Source organism: Anas platyrhynchos, chromosome 2 (genome assembly GCF_047663525.1).
Source record: "Anas platyrhynchos isolate ZD024472 breed Pekin duck chromosome 2, IASCAAS_PekinDuck_T2T, whole genome shotgun sequence".
NCBI classification, from domain to species: domain Eukaryota; kingdom Metazoa; phylum Chordata; class Aves; order Anseriformes; family Anatidae; genus Anas; species Anas platyrhynchos.
The window spans coordinates 126,231,556-126,251,580 of NC_092588.1; the positions used below are offsets into that span (position 1 = coordinate 126,231,556).

The window sequence follows — 20,025 nt, forward strand, 5'->3', positions numbered from 1 at the left end:
GTTTGTGATGGGAATTGTAAAGTATTTGCATGTTGTGGTGGTTTAACACCAATGGGCAGCTGAGCACCACCACACTGCTCTCACTCCCCTTCTTCAAAAGGACAGGGGAAGAAAAGACGATGGAAAATAAAAGCTCACAGGTTGAGATAAGGACAGGGAGCTCACTAACCAATTACATCACAGGCAAAACAGACTCAGCGTAAGGGTGATTAATATAATTTATTTCCTATTGATAATAGACTAGAGCAGTGCAAAGTAAAAACAAACTAAAACCACCTTCCTCCCCCCCATCCACCCTACTCTACGTCTTCCCCCTAAGTGGCACAGGGGAACAGGGAATGGGGGCTGTGCTCAGTCTCTGACTCTTCATCTCCGACGCTCCTTCATGTTCACTCTCTGACCCTGCTCCACGTGGGGTCCCTCCCACAGGATGCCGTCCTTCCTGAACTCTTATCATGGGGTAGCTCCTGCACTCCTTGCAGAGGCCACCCTTGCAGCCCCCACACTACCAAAACCTTGCCACGTAAACCCAGCGCAGGGCTTAGCCCTGGTCTCTGAAAGCCTTCACCTTCCTCAGGCCTCTGGTGAATATTGCCAGGCATCAATCTCCAAGTAGTGTCAATTCCTGCTAGCATCTGCCCTCTTTTCCTCGACTTGCTGTGAGGCAGGCTGTTATGCAGTGATCATGTTACTGGCCTGGCAAAAATTGCAAGCATAAGACTGTCAACAAGCATCTGGAAAGGCCAGCTCATGGCTAGCCCTGGGGACAGCAGAAGCCAACTGGCTGGTGAGCTACTTCCCAGAAAGTAGGAAAGCCTTCCTACTTTCTGCAGAAGCCCAATCTAAATTCCAAATAATAAATAAATAATTGTGTCAGAGCAAACACGTAAGATCTTTTTCTGATAACTAAGTTCAAATACAGATGGCTCCCGGGTAACATCTAATGTTTAGTCCTCTGAGAGGAAGGCTTTTGCAGTACTTACTTTCTAGAAGAACGCTGAGGCTTACTGGCATTTTGGTGACCAGTTCAAGAGTAGAAACTACTAAGAAAAACAAACACAAAAAAAGTGGTGTGAACAACATTCAGACTCATTTCTGCACACGGATATGTTTCTGGCTTGGAGCCACCTGGGGAAGAAAAGAAATTCCTATACATAGAATCCCAGAAGGTATAACAGGAGTTGCAGCAGACTGTTGGATGCTGAAGGATGTGAAAAATGAGATTTGTGATTAGGAGTTCCAGCTAATTTAAGCAGAGTCTGCTCACAGGTAGTAGACTCCACAAAGTTCTCCACGAAGAATAAATGGGTGATTCTCTGCTACCTGTGACAGTGAGTATAAACATAGGCATTTACTGAAAGAGGGAAGGACACTTGAGCACTCATGTAGAGGAATATAGCAAAAATGTTTGGTCAATCTGCCTATAGCAATCGCCACTGCTCTATAACAGGTATTTGGCATTATCTGCAGCTCCCTCTGTAATTGCTGCTCAGCAGAACAAACACAAGTGTACGTAACAATGACATTTTATGGTTCTGAGGTAGTAATATCTTAACTACTCCTAAATCATGAGCTTTTTGAACACGTTGTATATTACAAATAAAAGGGACAGTTGAGTACAAACAAACAGATATACCACCGAAGACTGCTTTAAGAAAAGTTATATGGAAGCTACATGGAAGTGGAGCTGAAAACCTCTGAAGCTTTCAGTAGGAAACACTTGCCATGCCCTCAAAAGCACAAGCATATTTACCCTTAACAACTACTAATGGTTTTAACTGAAGTAAGTAATCAGTCACACAGGTAACAACAACAAGGTAAAATTCTCCTTTAGCTCAGTGTATTGAACAGATAGAGGTGGTGCAGTGGAACTATCCTCTCATTTTTCCCCATCTTCAGTGCATTTTCAATGTTAATTTTCGTATTCATCCTATTTCAAATAGTTGCTTCATCAACACTTTTTTATTTGTACATGATTTTTGTGTTTATCGCTTACAAGCTATCTGACAAGAAAACTTTAATTTAGGAGTACAGAATGGGTTTATCTCTGGTTGTAATCTGAAGGAAATTTTACCAATAAGAGTTTCTGTTTTTCTTATGGAGCAAAATGTAAACAAAACCAACTACAAGCTAGGAAGATGGACTTAGATTTATCTGGATGCTGTCCTTCCCATGAACCCACATCTTTGCTCTCCAGCTGCAGAATGTGTTACTTCCTCCATTTTATTGTACTTCTGCACTGAAGATGAAGAGAATATTAGTGCTTTGCAAGAGACTGAGACTGTTAAGCAAAAGAGCTAAAGCCTTTGCATGCTGAAATACAGGAAATCTAAAAGATACTGGAAGACATTGGTCTTAATTCACTGGAATTAAGATTTAATTTTAGACTTAAACATATTACATGTATCCTTCCCCATATCATTACATTTATCCTGGGGGTATGAAACATTTTGTTTTGGAAATTTACAAGCAGCAATTTAAAATTAGGGATGAATTAAAGAATAAAGAAGTCTCACAGTGGGAAACACATGTCTTAAAGCAACAGTTTTAGTCAACTGAACCATTAGCTTTCTTAGCTTTCTTCTTTTTTCTTGTGCTAGCAGGTACTGATTTGCTGCAAAATTAGTCTGTAAGTAAACACCTTCAACTACTGGTCATTTTGAGAGGAGAAGTTTTCTTGTCAGACAGCTTGTAAGCCATAAACATAACAATCATTTAAAAATAGAAAAGTGTTGATGCTTACCTTGTGCAGAAGAGAAAATTTCTTCACTTTTGAATTGCATTTTCAGGCCTCTGTGAGCTATGGAAAGTTATGAATATTTGGAGATGTCAACTCTTTGTGAGGTACACAAAGTACACAGAGAAATCATCAACCTGAAATTCATTGCCTGAATGTACAGTAATAACTTTTGGGATAATTGCCACATTGTACTTTAAATCACTGCCAGACATTTCTGACTCTTATTTTAACAAGATTTGCCTGGAAATAAACCAAAAATGAGTAACACTGTAATAGGTTATGCAGTGTTTGAGTTCAAATTCTAAGTGCCCACTCATTTACATTCTACCTTATGATTTTGAACGTGGTCCTTTTCATTGGAATCATAAACCAATGACTAATTCGCACCATCAACACGATGGCCACTGCAAACTAGCAATAAGAAAAAAGGAAAAATGCATTGTGCAATGTGCTCACTCATTCTACACATGGAGTTTTTAATATGCAGCACCAAATGTTCTCTGGTATGTCTTACACAAGTCTTAGGCATGGGAGGCTTCATAACAGTATGCCTCCAGTCTTTTCTAGAAACAGAACAATTTATGCTAAGGCTTACGCATAAATAAATGCAGAGCGTTTTAATACTTTAAAAGCTGTTACAATGGGTAATGACCTCGTAAGACAGCATAAAAAGTAGAATACATATATTTAATCAAATAAAAATAGCAACTATATTTAGCTTTTCAATTTAGTGCCTTAATGAAGGAGAACACTTAATGATGAGTCACAAATCCCATGAATGTTACTGACCACAGGTACAGTAAATAGGATGGTCTCAGTGAGTTAATAGGAAGCCTCATGTTTTGCTCATAATTTGAAACCCTCATAATTAAAGATGAAAGGAATGGAGGAACAATCAGTTAGTATCTTAACCCTTCACTTGTATGCAAATTGACTTTTTAACCATACATTTCCTAGTACTCAGACTGGAATGGCTTTTAAGGTCTACATAGAAAGGCTTTTCATTCCTTGGAGAGAGTACAATCTAACTTAAAAAATGACAAATATACAAGAACATGCAGAGTACTTCTTTTAATAACATACAATTTTTAGTGCAGATCTTCAGCCAACTGATCTGACCTGTACCCAGCCTCTACAGGAGAAACAGCATTGCCTGTCAGGTTACCTGCCCATTTCATTATTGTAAGCTCCTCAGCAATTTGGGCTGCAAGCAGTCAGTTCCATGTTTGTAGCTGTTAGACATACCATAGTTTATTTATGCAAAAGATATACTTGAGCACTGGACTAGATCTCAGAAATCTGGATTTTGTTCTTGCCTCTGCAGATCACCTAAATTGATAATTTGCAAAGATACCTCTCTATTCCTCAGTTTCTTCATCTATAAAGCGGGGATAATGATGTTCACTTGTTTTTAAAAACCGTTTTAAGATATATGTGATTAATTATTAAGCAGCATGGATTCTCCCCCATGAATAGCACACAGCTGCTAATAAACTGACTCATCCACTTTCATATTATCATCTTTATTTAAACATTCACTATTCTTTCTCCAACACAGCAAAACATTCATTTTGTCAAACAGCAATTGTAAAGAAGCTTTTATCCAGCGGAAGAGTAATTAGAATAGTAGAGAAATTCCATCAGCTTTGAGCTCGAGGGACTATCTGTTATTTTAAGTTCAAGTAATTGAAGTAGCAAGCAGAGTTTCCAATTCAAGCCTGCCCTCCACTGGTGTTAATGAAACACTGCTAATAAATTTTAGATCAATGTTGTCTTAAAGCAACAAAGAAGAGGAACTAAATTGAGAGAGGCTGATACAATGTATTAATTGAGACCTTTAGTCAGCCTCTCTTTTCTTTTTCATAGTAGCTAAATAATTTGTAAATATCTTTTTAAAGTCCCATCTTGGCTCACTGGCTGATGCCCGTCCTTCACATTTTCCACCAACATATCATCCATACCAGAGTTGTCAGAAATAATATTCACATGGGAAGTAACATTCTGCACATGGTTTTAAAGGGACTGTTAGAAGAACTACAGAAAAATATTTTGCTATGGTACAGTTAACAATTCTAATATACTGAGCTTTATGTATCAGTCAAGTACTAGCATCCTAAGAGACCAGGATCACTCTAGTCTAGTACCCTGTCACTAGAAGCAGTCCTTCCTCCCAATGTGTGAAAAGAAAGAAAAACTTCTAGTACTGTGTTTATTTCAGAGAGAACTTTCTGACAAATCTCACAGGCAATTAAGTCATTGCTTAACTCAGGAAGACCATATTTAAAGCACAAAGGTAATCGGAAAAAAACAAACAAACAAACAAAAATTATCTCAGTTATACTTACAGCGATTCATCTAGTATGACTTCAAGGTGATGTTTGTGTCTGGAATACAAAACCTGTACCGCTGTGTGTTGGAAGATGAGGCGCCTCTGGTTCATTTATCTTGTCATCTTCACACCTCATTACACTCAACAGCATTTAATCTCTTGTGGTTGCTACCTAAACCCAAAATGGAGCAGTAAAATGCAGTTTCTTCAGATGTGCACTTAATGTACACTTGAAAAAAAAGAATGAAAGTACTATAGAAATGTAATTTTATTTGGGCCTTTCAAATGTGTGAAAGTCAGGGTCAGATTGTGTCAGGTATGTCTAACAGACTTTATAATGCAGAACATAAGGAACTCTCAAGAGTTCCTTGAATGTCCTCTGCATATGATAAAATTCTTACTGAAATGGTTGTCATTCAAAACAAAAACTTTAGGAGTTCATATAACATTTTATAGGAAATAGTGAAGGGCGACAGTGAAAGACAAACTTAGAGACATGTGACTTAGGCTGTCAATACAGACAGAAGATGCTGGACAATAGTTTAAAATCAGGAAAATCTAAAAACATCTGTCTGGGTTAAATATGGAATATGATCATGCTAAAATAGACAAAGCTTAAAAAAAAGTATTAAAGTCAAAAGGGACAGCATTTTAAGAGATTAAGTTTTAATGGTGAAAACTTCATTAAGCATGAGGTGCTCTTCACTTAATCCTAACAGCACTAAATACGACCTGAAAAGGAAGAAAAGAACTTTCTAGGATCACCTTTGGGCATGTATGAAAGACCTTAATTACTTCTTTAATGATTCTAATCCTCCCTGTGCTGAAGATCTCAATTTTCAATGAAATCTGAACTACCAAAACATGAAAAATACAGTCAGACATAAATGCTGACACTTGTTAATATTGGTTCAAATTCAAGTTCTGGAACTTGACGTTCCTTCTGGAACATCACCATTCCGGAAGGAAGCTCATGCAGTGTATCCCACTGAAGCTTGGCAAGAAGGAGTGTGAACTGCTCTTCACATCACAGTTAGGCCATGCTGAATTGGAAATGTGCCAAAAAGTTTTTCTCTAAGTTTCTGAAGTGAATATACCCAGAGTGAACAATCAAGATAGATAAACCGAATGCAGATACTGATTTACTAATCTGTTCAACTTTTAGATATAGCGGGAGAGAATTAGTATGTACTTGACACATTTCCTTTGCTGACTGGGTAATCTTGTTCAAATTCTAGAAATACACAGATTTTTACCATACCTATTATGCTCTGAACTCTTCTGCAATTGCATCCTCTAATTTGCATTACATGAGTTGTTAGAAACTATTATAATGACAACACTAACACCTAGAAAATCTTTGAACTAAGAATTAAAGCTATGCTTATAAAATTCAAATTCATTTATTTGTTTAAATTTTCATTTTAACAAACATTGTTCTTGTTTAGTATCAAAGGAAAAAAGATACATATGGGTATAAACAGTAACTGAAAATATTGATTTTTTAACAATGACTCAAATTAAAAAACAAAAACTCACATTCTATCAGAAAATCCACACAGAACTCTTCCAAATCCATCTGGAATGTTTCAACTCCAAGGTGCTTCTTTTTGCTTTACTATTTGTCTTCTCTTTGCTTATAAAAAGGAGATAATTAGTTGTTGTTGTATACATTGCTTTTGTAGAATTAAAACGAATGAATTCAAAAGCGCCATTTTAAATCAGTGAAGCTAATGCTATGCATTGATTGGTTATGATTTTCAAATATTTCATTGTCAGAAAAAGTTATTTCAGCAGCATATATGTTCTTTTGTAGATGGATGTTAAGTAAATACAATTAGAACCATTCTGAAGAAAGGAAGTTATACATGAATTTTAATTAAAAGTCTATTTTTCTAATGCTCCAATTCCATGTTCTGTACGAAAGAGAAATATTTCATTTTCATATGTAATGCTGCCAACTGATAGCAAAGACTTACATTCTCAGTTGTTTTAAGGTTGCCTAACCTTAATACAATGTACTCAGATACTAAGACCAGAACTGATATAAAAACAAGTATACTGAGAGCAAAGACTGTTTTGCAAATCCAAATATAATCACTGTTTTCCTCATCATGTCTTTCAGTAAAAATCTGCCTAAAACAAGCATCTTTTAAATCCTGTAAAACCTTCGTGAGCATGTGCTGTTACAATAACATATTCTTCAGCATCAAAAATCTAGTTTTAAATTGTGGACAAGTGAAAAGTATTCATTCCAGTATCTTTAGAAGAAAATTGTTCTAAAATTATTGAAACCTTTACTGCCCAGATGCTTAAAAAAAAAAGAAAAAAGCTTAACTAAAAAACCAAACAAACAAAACCAAAAACCAAAACAAACAAACAACAACAACAACAACAACAAAACAAACAAAAAAAAACAAACAAGAATGAGTAAACATAGATATTAGTTTTGGCCTCAGAAAATCCTTTAATTCATCAGACTTCTGCATATTGCTGCAGCTATGCAAGCAGTCAGATGATTGTTTTCATCTCTGGCCAAGTACTACAATCATAAAAACATCCACATAACTCTTATATTTTTAGGGTAACTACTTACAGTAGAAAGTAGCAGTATCTTTATTGTAACCACTGATTGTCATTATTAAATGAAGATGGGGAGAATGGGAAGGTCAGGTTCAAATGAAAGTCGTGTGCAGCACGTAATATTTAATTTTTAAGCACAACAGTACTTTTTCTCAAAGAACTCGGAAAGCATTTGACGAGGTTTCGTTGAATGCTCTCTCACCTCAGACTGCCGTTTGTCCTTCACTGGCCTCAGGAGCTGTAATGAAAAATAACGCAATTATTGCCTTGTACCCATCTCCATCTTTTTTTTTTTTTAACAAATCAATAGTACGTTAATTATATTAAATATATAAAAAAAAATACACTTTGCCTTTTGTTACTACCACTGTAGACTCACCTAGTAAAGTGATCACACTTTACTCATTTTCTGGACACCCATCTGACAATAATTGTTTTTAGAAATATCCAATATTATATAGAGGCTAGAGTACAGCCAATGTATATGTATTTCACACAGAAATTCATATGAAAGAGACAGTAATCTGGACAGAAAAAATTGATGTGTCACTGCTCTGTAATTCAACGTTTTGAAAACACGCTAACTGCAAAAGCCCAAATGTATTAAACCCCAAGTGATGTTGCTCTTACAACAATCAAGAGAAAAAGAGACGTTTTAGAGTTCTGACATTTCCCAAATGGCATAATCACACAGCCTTAGTATTTTTATTTTTTTATTTTGACTGTAGTGCTTTCCATTTCTATTTGTTTCTGTGAAATGTGGTTTCCACAAACTGACAAGCAGCATTTCCTAGAGCAGTGGTACTGCAGAGTAGCTGGGATTTATTAAACTAACTGAATAGGAATACTAAAATGGAATGGAAGAAAAAGATGATCATTACTAGGACACTATAGAAAGTTTAATCATAATAATTAAGTAAAACATAAAGCCTAGGAATTATATGCTACCCTTTTTCACTGACATCATAAAGATTCACCCCGGATTGGAAATCTGTTAAATATGTCCTGTATTGTTTGTTTATAACGATTTACAGTATGGAATATCTACCATAGTGTCTTCAAAATATAAGTTCCTCCTAAACAGAGCCAAACTTTAACTTTGTTTTCCAGTTTTCCAGCAGATTAATTTAATCCAGTTTCTTCACAGTAAATGGAAGAGGAAATCTCAGAAGTAAAAGTGGTAATTGCATAATGGAGGTACACAGGGATTTCCATTGTAGAGTTTATAGTAATTTGTCTCAAGGCCTTAACAGGTTACTTCATTTTGGTTCATTCTCCAGCCTTCTGGATTGCACACACTGTTGCATGGATTTGTGCTGTGTTGAGATAAAACTTCAGAGGTCTGGAATTCTTTAGCCTGAAATGTACCCCTTGTACCAGGCAACAAAAATGGCTAAAGCCACCCAAGTACCATTATTTCCCTGAACCAGAGACTGAAGTTTAAATGATTCAGACTTGTCCGCAAGAATTTCAGTTCTCTCCCTCACCCATTAAAAATGGAAGCATGAGGCCAGTTTACAGTGGTATAGAACTTCTTTACCGGAAGGGTTGTTAGGCATTGGAACAGGCTGCCCAGGGAAGTGGTGGAGTCACCATCCCTGGAGGTCTTTAAAAGACGTTTAGATGTAGAGCTTAGGGATATGGTTTAGTGGAGGACTTGTTAGTGTTAGGTCAGAGGATCTTGAGGTCTCTTCCAACCTAGACAATTCTGTGATTCTGTGATTTCTTTGCTATGAAAACATAGCACGTACAGAATTACTACTAATCAAATTAAAACAAACTAACAAACCCCATTACAGATTCACATTCTTGTGCCAGTTAAAACCCCTGCAACTTTATTTCATATTTTACAGTTGTTGCTGGTCCCATGAACTACATGACAAAAGAAATTCAAAGGGTTTTTCTGTAATGAAAAGCTTTCAATACAGTATTACTACTTTTGTCACCCAACACTTATGGCTGTTGTTTCTCTGATTTCCTGGGCACACCATTTCAAGTGCATTTGTCCTGATTATCAGACAAAAGAAAATAAGTAATTCAAGTAAAACCAATACCATTCACAGAAGTGTTACTACAACCCCAATAACAACCCAAACTCCCTCAGCCTGTCCTCACAGGGGAGGTGCTCCAGCCCCTCTTGACCATCTTGAGGACGTTATGTTAAAAGTATTTGTTGGATGTACTGGACATCTTAAAAGTAACTCGCTGACAGGGCTGCACGTACAATTACTTAATGAATCCCTTCTGTTCATTCTCTTGGAAGCACAAAAATCTATCATTACGTGCTTCTGAGCAGGCATAGGTGAATGGAAATGACAGCAAAGGGAGAAATTATGTGTTATTCTGTGTGAATAAGTTAAGATGCTGAGTTCTGTGTGCAGTTTTGCAAAACTGTGTTCAGTTTTAGGCACTACAATATAAGAAGGACATAAAACTATTAGAGAGCTTCCAAAGGAGGGCTATAAAGATGGTGAGGGGTCTAAAGGGTGAGACGCATGAGCAGCAACTGAGGTCACTGAGTTTGTTCAGCCCAGAGAAAAGGAGGCTGAGGGGAGGCCTCATGGCAGCCTGCAGCCCCAGGGATAAGCTATTTGGCTAATAAAGAAGCCACTCATGAACTGAGCTTTACCTACCACACATCATTAGATATATCAGCCACAGAATTACTAGAATTACTAGATTACAGATTTTGACTAGAATTACTGGTGTCACCCATCACATGTTTAATGCATATGAAAACATAGCACATATGCACTGGTTTTCATGAGGACAGGCTGTTTGTGCGTTCTACAACTTGACAGACGGTATGTTTCTCACTACATCACCACCATAATCCTGTATATCCCACATTTTGACTATTAGTAGACATTCAGAAAAGCAAACTATGGGCCACCAGGATTACTGATGCAACTTGCTACCTGTCCGTACCTGGGAAACAAGGAGCGAGATACAAATTCGTATCTTCATTGTCTCTGAAGGGCGGAATGTGCATCCATGCACTGGAAGGAGAAATGTGGAAAAAGCTATTTGTGTAAATGTTATAGCTCTGGAGTTATTATTATTTATTTATTTATTTTGCATCTAAAAGCACTGTCCTTTAGTTGTTCCTAAGGTGACAAGTGGGCTACAGAACTAGAAATTATTGCCTAGGTAAACTACTACTGTAAACCACGATTATTAACAAAACTGAATAGACTTCTGGTCTACCACAAGCAGCAACTTGGTTAATTTCTCCCCCCCACAGCTTCTATATGCAATTAAATCCCCTCCAAACTACGGCAGGAGTTTGACACAGCTGGCAGACGATACAGACTGCCAGTGTCAATACCACTGCCACGTCAGCGATACTAGGAGCACGCAGGCCTGGATGTGGCGTTACAGCAAAACTTAGCGGACTGCTCGAGCAGGAATGAAAGCAGCACGGCCGTGACCGAGCTTGCAGGCACCAACACCCTGCAGTGAGATGTCCCACAGGCAGTGGGGTCGAGCTGAGAGCACTTTGTGGGGGGCAGTGCGACGAGGTCTTGCAAAGACCAGACCCGCTCAAAAAGTGCCTCACTGCTTACCCAGGCTCTGAGTGCGCGAGGACAACAAGCCATGAGCTCCGTACTGGCGTTTTTAAAGAATTAGGTCTAGAAGCACACCACTTCTCCCCGATCACCCTCGCCGACCTTGCAGCCCCCAGGTGCCAGGGACCACACAGTGTCCCCGCAGCGGGATGGGGCGGGCAGCCCCCTTCACGTCTCCCTGACCAGACACCACCTCCCAGCCTCCACGGAGCACAAACCTGAGCGCTGCGGGAATAAAATAAATAGATAAATAAATAAAATAGCCACCTACAGCTCTCCTCACCCCCTCGCCGGCCAGAGGGCCCCTACTGCAGGCCGGGGCGGGCCGAGCCTCCCCCTTCCCGGCCTCCCCGGCGGCGCCGAGTGACGATCGCGACCCGGCTCCTCCTCCTCCTCCTCCTCCTCCTCCTCCTCCCTCTCCCCCGCCGCCGGCATGCCGAAGCTGAGCAAGGAGGCCAAGCAGCGGCTGCAGCAGCTCTTCAAGGGCGGCCAGTTCGCCATCCGCTGGGGCTTCATCCCCGTCGTGCTCTACCTAGGTCAGTGGCGGCGGGGGCGCGGACCTCCGCCGCCCGGCGACCGAGCGGGGGCCTCCCTTGGGCGGCCCCCGCCTGCTTGGGGGGCTCGGGGGGGGACGGGCAGGGGGCTGGGGACCCCCCTGTTTGAGGCTGGGTGTGCGGGAGGCTGCAGCCTCCCCAAGCCTCTCGGCTCAGCCCCCGTGCGGCTTTTGGGGTGTGTGGGTGCGGGGCCCCGCGGTGGTGCCGCCGGTGGGGGTGGCTGAAGGGCACGGGCTGCTTAAAAACGTGTGTGTGCGGTGGGGCCGGGGCTCCTGCTCGCTGCTCTCTCTAAAAGGTCCCGGGGAAGCCACCAGGCACGGCTGGGGAGGAGGCTTCGTGCCCTAAACTGTGTGGGGCCTTCTGGGCGAGGCGGCCGAGGCAGGCAGACATCTTCACCTTGAGCGCCAACACGCTTACAGCCGGGCTGTGCGTGTTTGCAGGCAGAGCTGAGTGGCTTTTAATCGAGGGGAATTAATATAACACGTAAAAATATATAAAATCTAAACCCAATTTAAAGGGCCGAGGCACTTAATAGATAATCAGTTACACACATGCTCGAACAACCAGTAATAAAAGGGGTCGCTTCCAACACAACGAGTAAAACGATTTGGCAGAGCCAGGTTAAAGTTTAATTACGTTTTCGTTCTTAGTTTACCGATTATTTCCAAATTGGTTATTTGGGGGTGGGATTGCAGCAGTGCTTTGCGACCTACTTCTGTTCCTGCTGAGGTTTGCAGTTGGTTTCGCTTTTACGACAGTATCTGAGAGAATCACTCTTAGCTCTGAGGCAAGCATATAACTTAAGCACCTTAAATAAAGCCATCTGACTGTGTTTGCAGCTGTACCAATACCACAGAATGGAAGCTATGCAAGGGACCTTAAAGACCACCTAGTGCCAACCCCCGCCATGGGCAGGGCTGTCAGGGTGCTTGGTATATTTCTGTTACGTAACCCTAAGAAACAAAACTGTAGTTGTTTAATTTCTTACCTGCAAGCGATAAGTATGCTGTTCCACATCTATATTGTCTTCTTACGAGTTTGCCTGATGTAATTAATAAAAGGACATAAAGTGTAAGCAGGTGCCACCCTTGTCCCCCACAGACATTTGGGGGTGGCAGCCACTCAGATTCTGTAGAGCTGGGGGAACCTCTTTTGTACAGCAATTACACGGGCAAGGGGCTACACTGTGCTTGGTGTCACTGCTTCAAGGCAAACTTTGGTATTGACCCATGTATATGACACGCAGGCTAAACTAAACACAGGCAATGAAGTTTTCAGCAATTTGTTTTAATTTTCTGTGGAAGACCTAGGTAAGGATAGGGAGTTCAGAATAAGTACAAGGGAGTCTGAGATGTGCGATTCCAGGTCATTGGTCAGGTTGTACATGTATTTTGTTGTTGTTTGTTTGTTTTTAATGTTTGTTTTGAAGTGGCTGCCCCTCTTAGGTGAATTAGACCAGTAGTTTTGTTGAATTGGCTTGCTTATTTAAAAGTACTAGGGGAAAAAAACACAAACAAACCACAAAACAAACAAAAAGAAAAAAACAGAAACATTAGCTAAATCTGTTTCACACACATAGTTCGACTGCTAATATGATTTCATGAATTTTAAATCACTTCTGCTGGAAAGTATGGCAGTGAAAGAAAATAGGTCAGAATGTTTAACAGCCTCAGATCAGACAAGGTTATCTTTGAAGGGCTGACCCAGTGTCCATGAAGTTAATGTGAGTTTTTCCATTAACCTTCGTGGCCTGTGTTTCAGGAAAGTTGTCACTGATTAGTTATAGTCTGTAAATATGTTTTTTCCATATAACATCAATTTCTATACAGTAAACATAGTAAGCATGTTGTTGAACAGTGTGTGTCTTTTATGATTCTGTTTCAGGACTTAGTTTACAGTCTGGGAGTTAACGCTATTTAGTAAACTGTACCTTGAATTGCTTCTCTAGTGTACACTTGCTTTAGTGAATCAGTATTTGAGTCATTAGCTGGGGATGAACTCTCTGTAATTAACCACCCCCTTCCCCCAAAATAGTTTTAAGTTTAATTGGTTTAAGGTTTAGAATTCTCTAATCTTCAATTCAATGAGCTATTATTGAAATATTGCTGTAAGTTCAGGTGCCGTCACAGGACATCTCCTCAAGCCCTTATACCAGTTACAGGTGTCACTGTTGATGCTGTCTGACCAGGTTGCTTTCATAATAACACCTAAAATCTGCATGTGGGGGTTGTTACGGTTATGTTCCCACCCAGCCACTTGCTCACTCTCCCCAGGTGGGGTGGGGGAGAGAATCAGAAAGGGAAAAGTGTAAGAACTTGTGGGTTAAGACAAAAGCAAACCAAAGAATCTCTTTGCTGCTTCCCTCCAGCAGGCAGGCATCCAGGCATCCTCAGGAAAGCATGGCCCATCACACGTAATGGTTTCTTGGGAAGACAAACGCCATCACTCCGAACATCCCCTCCTTCCTGTTCATTTCCCCCAGCTGTTATTGCTGAGCCATATGGTGTGGGATGTCCCTCTGGCCAGCCTGGGCCAGCTGTCCTGGCTGTGTCCCATCCCAACTCCTGCTGCACCCCCAGCCTGCTCGCTGGCAAGGCAGTGTGAGAAGTTAAACAGTCCTTGGCTCTGCGTGAGCACTGCTCTGCAGCAACTAAAACGTTGGTGTTATCGCTGCTGAGTTTCATCAAAAATCCAAAGCACAGCATCGTACAAGCCATTACGTAAAAAACCAAAACACCTCCATCCCAGTCAAAGCCGTGACAGGGTACGTGTATGCATGCACGTGTGCCTTGATGTTTGGGGTAAATCATTTCCACCATCTCACATAGCCAGCTGACCCTGAATTTTAAGTCAGAGAGAGATACAGGTAATAATAATAAAGAAAATACACCCAAGTCTATTTATTTTGACTATTTTGTAACCCTTTGGTTTCTGTTGAGGTGAGTCTATGTCTTCATGAATCACAGCTCCCTGTTCTTTTTATTGCAATTTAATGGGCTGGAATGATTTGATGCTGTTTCAGCTGTGTAAAAATCTGCACATACATATGAATGTTTATCTAATGTATGTTTCACTTCAGGTTTTAAGAGGGGTGCAGATCCTGGAATGCCCGAGCCGACAATCTGGAGGTATGTATCAGGTCCAAATGTACATTAAAAAAACACTGTAGATGATCAGGGTTTTAATTGTCATCTCTGTTCATGCTGGACAGCAAGAGCTGTGAAAGTTGCTTTAATCCATAGTTTTTAATTGTTTTGGGTGATAACAGAGCTGGTCACAGTTCATATTTGCCTAGAAATCTAAACCAGAACAGACAGCAAACCAAATTCTTAGGAGGGCCTTAGTATTTTGCTCTTAATCTTATGCAGTTTTTAATATATGGAACCTCCTGTACCTTTTGAGTGGAAGCTGCCCTTCTAATCTGTTCTAAGGGTAGTTTGTGCAAGTTTCTTTCTGCACCTAGGAATAACTACTTAGCTTTCTAACATGAGTTTAAAATAAAACCCAGTCTCCTTCCCTCTTTGCAAGTAGGGTGGTAAACTGTGTAAAAGCTGCATTAAATAAAGGGATATATCCTTTAATATTAATCACTGTAATAAATTGAAGTACATATGCTCTCGCTGCCTGTTTGTTGTGGGGCTATTTGTTATTGCTGCAACATCCTGGCATTAATAACACTTGAATTCTTGTGATATTTGAATTTTATTGGAGAGTTTCCATGGCTCAAACTACTAAAATTAAGGTTATGAAGGAAGTGTTACTCTTACTGTTCTTGAAATAGCTTTGTTTGCTGTACAGAACCAGAGATGCTGCTAAAACAAATAATTGATTGGTGTGTATTGTTTGCAAGGTCATATATTAACAATAGAAATTCCATTTTCAGGGATGTTACAGTTTCAGTAAAATATCCTATTGTCTTAAGAACTAAGTTGCTGAAGTATTTTTTTTTCTGGCAGTATTTCTGTTTAGTTTCACTAGTATCTTGAGACTTTTTTTTTCTTTGGTTTATTGCATATGTCTGCACAACATAAAGTTAGTATAACAGGATATACAGATACCAGAAGCATGTGTTTGGTTTTACTCCAAAGCTTACAGATGCTCATTTTTCTGGGCACATGTTCATGCTCCGTAGGCTTAAATTTTATTTTAAAGGTAGCTTTATTTCACTGTTCTTTATGGGTAGTGTTTATTCTGTACTTTTATAGGGCTGTTTCTTCTGACTTGTGCTTTTGAAAAATCCATTTAAAAACAAACACATACTGTGAATCTGACCTTCATTTCCCCCTTTCAGTCTGCTTTGGGGATGAAAGATGTGGCTGTCCTGCTCTAGAACCAGACGATGGACAGAGAAAGGGTCTGAAGATGTGTATGTTCCAGAGGATGAGGCGGACACTTACACCAGCTGGCTCAGTCAGCTTGCTAAAGACATAGGTTGTACATACAACAAAATGGAGTTTATATGGACCTAACTTATTTGCATCACAGTGTAATTAAATAAATACATTTGAATGCATATGTGTTGTTTTCAAGTCTTTACATTACATATAATATAGTATTTTTTTTATTATAGGAACGATAACCAGATTTTTTTTCTAAATTTGGTGACATTCAACCCCCACTAATCATCGTAACAAGGTTAAATTTCGGGTAACTATTCCTTTTCATGATAACCAGAAAACTGAGCTGATGTTTTAAACGTTTTGGTATTCTTCAAAGATTTCTGCATGAATGTTGGTAAGCCTCTGCAGCTGGTTGCTCTGTGCAGGCCTGGTTTTTGTTTTCTTTTTCTTTTGGATTTGTTCAGCTCCGGATATCTTAAGGATTGAGAGATGTATATGTTTTTCTGACTTTACCTTTAAATACTATTTAAATTTTCCGTAATTTAGGGGTGGGGTTGGGAGTACGTGACAAAATTGCTGTGTATGTGTGTATGCTTGTGTACAGTAGAAGTTATTGACGTACAGCTGAAGGAAGAAGACTTATATTACGGTGTGTTTTTCTTTTGTTCCAAAGTCTTGTTCTTTGGAATACGGTGGTTTTATCTTCACTTGGCATTCTCCATTTCTGTAATGAAACCAGAACACAGCAATGGCAGCTGCTTGTTTTCTGTTAAAATAAAAGCTGAACTGGTTAGGTTACTCTACTCTCCCATCTAGAAGTATACAAGCTAGTTTGTATTCGTGCAGTGATACTTTACAGAACAAACAAAAAGTTTCTTTGCAACATTGCAACAAAGGCATTCCAGATTGATTTTTTTTTTTTTTAACCCTGTAGATTTTCAGCCAGTTTTTACATTTAATTTAACTAAGGAATAGGAGATTTCTCATTTTCTCCTCTGCTATCAGAATTCGTAGTGAAATGTTACTGTGCAAAGTATATTCAGTGTATCAAAGGTAGCAGTGCAAAGTAACTCAGATTTCTCAAAGTCAACCTTTGTGTTTCGCAATACCCAAAATGCAGCTGTGGACCAAAACACCTGCAAAAGTATATTTCATATACTCTGTTGTGTGTCAGATTTGGGGATGTGGTTTGTGGGTCTTAACCACCGCATGGTCGCTCTGGCAGCTTTCCAGGAACTATAGTATTTGGCAAGAAGTTCCAAATGGGGAAGTGTTCTTGTCTCTTTTGTTAAAAGTGTATAAATAAGCATGGATGTGTCAAGCACAGGCCGGATTCTGTGACCTCATTATCGTCAAAATTTCCCTTGTAAGTAACTAGTTCAGTTTTTTTTTTAGACTTGGAATTATTTGATAAGTATTGCTTAGGCAGTGCTTATTCTGAGAATTTTGCTTTAAGCACATTGGATAACAAATTTTTAGTGAATCATTGCTATAGATAAATGACTGCAATTGTTTTTCTTTTAAAATAAATCAAATGTGGTTCACAAAAGTCATTAACATGCAACCTGTGGCCTTTGAAGTTCAGGAATAAATTGTCCTTCCTAAATATGTTCAAGTCAAGTTAAATTGAATGCTGATGTATATTACAAATTTGTTCGATTAATGCAGTCACTTTTTATTTAGAGAGAGAAACACTAATTGAAACTCCTTACAAACTCATTTTTATCTTGAAAAGAGTTGAATAGCCATTAACCAGAAGTCTTGGTAACTAATAAAGTAACAAAAACAGGATCAGAGAAGTCTTTTTCTCTTAAGACTTAAAAATGAAGGGAGTCTTTGTTAGCAATACCTTGAATTTATTTGATAGTTGCTGTCATTTTCACAAAATTCAGACATGTTTGTAGGAACAGATCCTTGTTCTTTGAAGTTGTATTTTGAACAGATTACTCTAAAGCATCTTAATTCTCTTAAAATAACTTCAGCAAATACACCAGTTTTGTCAAGAGTGTTTGTTTGTTGCTAGGAGGAAGAGGGCAGGCCTCTGGGTTAACGTGGAAGGACTCAAATACATTTCCTGTTTGTCAGACTCCCCAAAAGCGTTTGTTTTACCATGGGATGGGAGACACTTAGAAACAAACAGGGGCTTTCCCACTCAGCAGACTTCTGTCACGTGGATCAGTGGCTTCTGGAGCCAAGTATGGCTTCTTTTCAGAAATGGGGTTTGTGATGCAGTCCTTTGAGACCAGGCATGAACTCTGATGTTTGAATGAAGTCAGAACGTGTAGTTTACTGAAAATCAGACCGTGACTTCCACAGCTTAACTCAAGTTTATGCTTTGGCCATGCTCTGAGAGGTGTGAAATAAAATCATTTGTGCTTACCTGTGTGCTGTGCAGAACGTACCCTCTCTGAGGTATCTTTATCGGATCTTACCCGGACGTAGGAATGGCACGGCCGCATGCCTTGTGCCTGCCAAGTGGAGGTGGAGCATGCCTGTGGTTGCCATAGTCTTAGTGTAGTGCCCCACGTGGGAAGCTTTGCTGGGGTGTGTTGTGCAAATAATTGTGCAAGAGGCTGAGGGGAGTGTTTCCACCTGGACTGGTCTTAGGAAGATCAAAGGTTGACATAGATTGTAGTTTGCTATGCTGTTTACCAAATCTTTGGGATTTTTTTTTTTTTTTTGGCCAAATCTCAAGGATTTTAGTGTGAGAAGAATACCCTGTTGTCTGTCTCAAGTGACCTGCAGTACCATGACCATAGTACTTTGACACGAGGAAGTCAACATTTCTGCATGTTGGAAGGTCCTGGTCCACCTCCTTGGCCTCCTTCTGCAAGAGCGGCACCAGCCAATGGCCTGATGGGTGTCTGAGGAGAGTATCTGTGAAGAAGGAATTGTCTTTAAACCAGGACTGAAGAAATGAGCAGGCTCCATCTCTGAAGAACTGTCCTAGGGCATGGTCATTACAAATGTAAAGGGGGATAAAGATATTAGATTTTTATTATTATTTTTTTTTTTAGAAAGGAGAAAGTTAGGGTCTGGAAAAATAAAGATGAGATTGATCAGAAGAGGGTAAAGGAGTATGAAACGCAGACAAGGTTTTTAGAAGTGAAAATCATGTAAGCTGTGAGAAAAATACAGGTGTGTACATAGCCAAAGAGCAGAGCCCTGTCATGCTTGGTGTGTAATGCTGGGGGAGTCTTGTGAGTTTGGTGGGTTTCTCCTGGGATCTCCTGACAGCATGGTGTGAAAAGACTTTCTGTGCCTTGTAGTGTAGCCAGTGAACAGGGGAGAATAAACAAAATGGTTTACGGATCTGTTCATAGTAAGTTAATCTACAAAGGAACCTACCTTTTTGCCCCAAAAGCTTTTCAAGGACTGGTCAGTTGAGGTAACAACGAAGCTGATGTGAAATTTGGAACAAGTATTTGGTTCTCCAAGTTGCTGGTGTAGACACAGCCAGCGTAATGTCATTTTTTTGTATCGCATAACGGTTAAAAAGCAAGAGGATACATGCTTAGTTTCCTTAAGTCATCAGCAAAAGTCAAAGTAACTTAAACCTATAGTTTTCAAACATGTAAACACTGCAAACCAAAGCAATTATCATGATTTTGTAACAACAGGCCCACACAATGGCAATGTGTAAAACCATTGCTGCTTTTCTGTGTACAGCTGTCTCACAAAATGGCTGTGGATGACAAAGTGCTTCTTAAGTTTTGTTTTTATTGCATCATGTTGTAAATACAACAGGATTCTGACATGCTTTTAACAGGGAAAAAAAATGCTAAAACAAGCTATATACCCTGGATATTTTTGGAAATATCTCTTTATATACTTGGAATTTAAATTATGATGGTACTTATGATGAATTTTGGAAATAAAAGCTCATTACATCTGTTCTCACCACAGGAGT

The 20,025-nt window shown here is 39.5% G+C and overlaps 1 protein-coding gene, 1 long non-coding RNA gene and 1 other non-coding gene across 17 annotated transcripts; 1 reads left to right on the forward strand and 2 right to left on the reverse strand.

The window, feature by feature from the left end:
- Positions 1-200: 200 nt before the first annotated feature.
- LOC106017407 (uncharacterized) lies at positions 201-11,606 on the reverse strand. 15 transcript variants are annotated; one of them, XR_011806973.1, is made up of 8 exons: positions 11,493-11,606; positions 10,581-10,651; positions 7,855-7,890; positions 6,609-6,705; positions 5,086-5,241; positions 2,744-2,800; positions 984-1,040; positions 201-696 (listed from the first exon to the last, which is right to left on the reverse strand). It is a non-coding gene; the product is annotated as an uncharacterized lncRNA (long non-coding RNA). The 15 variants fall into 15 exon arrangements; XR_003495257.3 differs by having other exon boundaries at positions 984-1,043; XR_003495253.3 differs by having other exon boundaries at positions 201-1,040.
- Positions 7,520-7,607, reverse strand: LOC113842992 (small nucleolar RNA SNORD93). The gene has a single exon (XR_003495898.1). It is a non-coding gene; the product is annotated as a small nucleolar RNA SNORD93 (small nucleolar RNA).
- Positions 11,607-11,611: 5 nt separating the features above from the next.
- On the forward strand, positions 11,612-16,288 carry TOMM7 (translocase of outer mitochondrial membrane 7). Its single transcript, XM_027450926.3, has 3 exons — positions 11,612-11,757; positions 14,855-14,903; positions 16,067-16,288. Exons 1-3 carry the CDS (start codon positions 11,655-11,657, stop codon positions 16,080-16,082), a joined length of 168 nt encoding a protein of 55 aa, XP_027306727.1. The 5' UTR covers positions 11,612-11,654; the 3' UTR covers positions 16,083-16,288.
- The last annotated feature ends 3,737 nt before the right edge of the window (positions 16,289-20,025 follow it).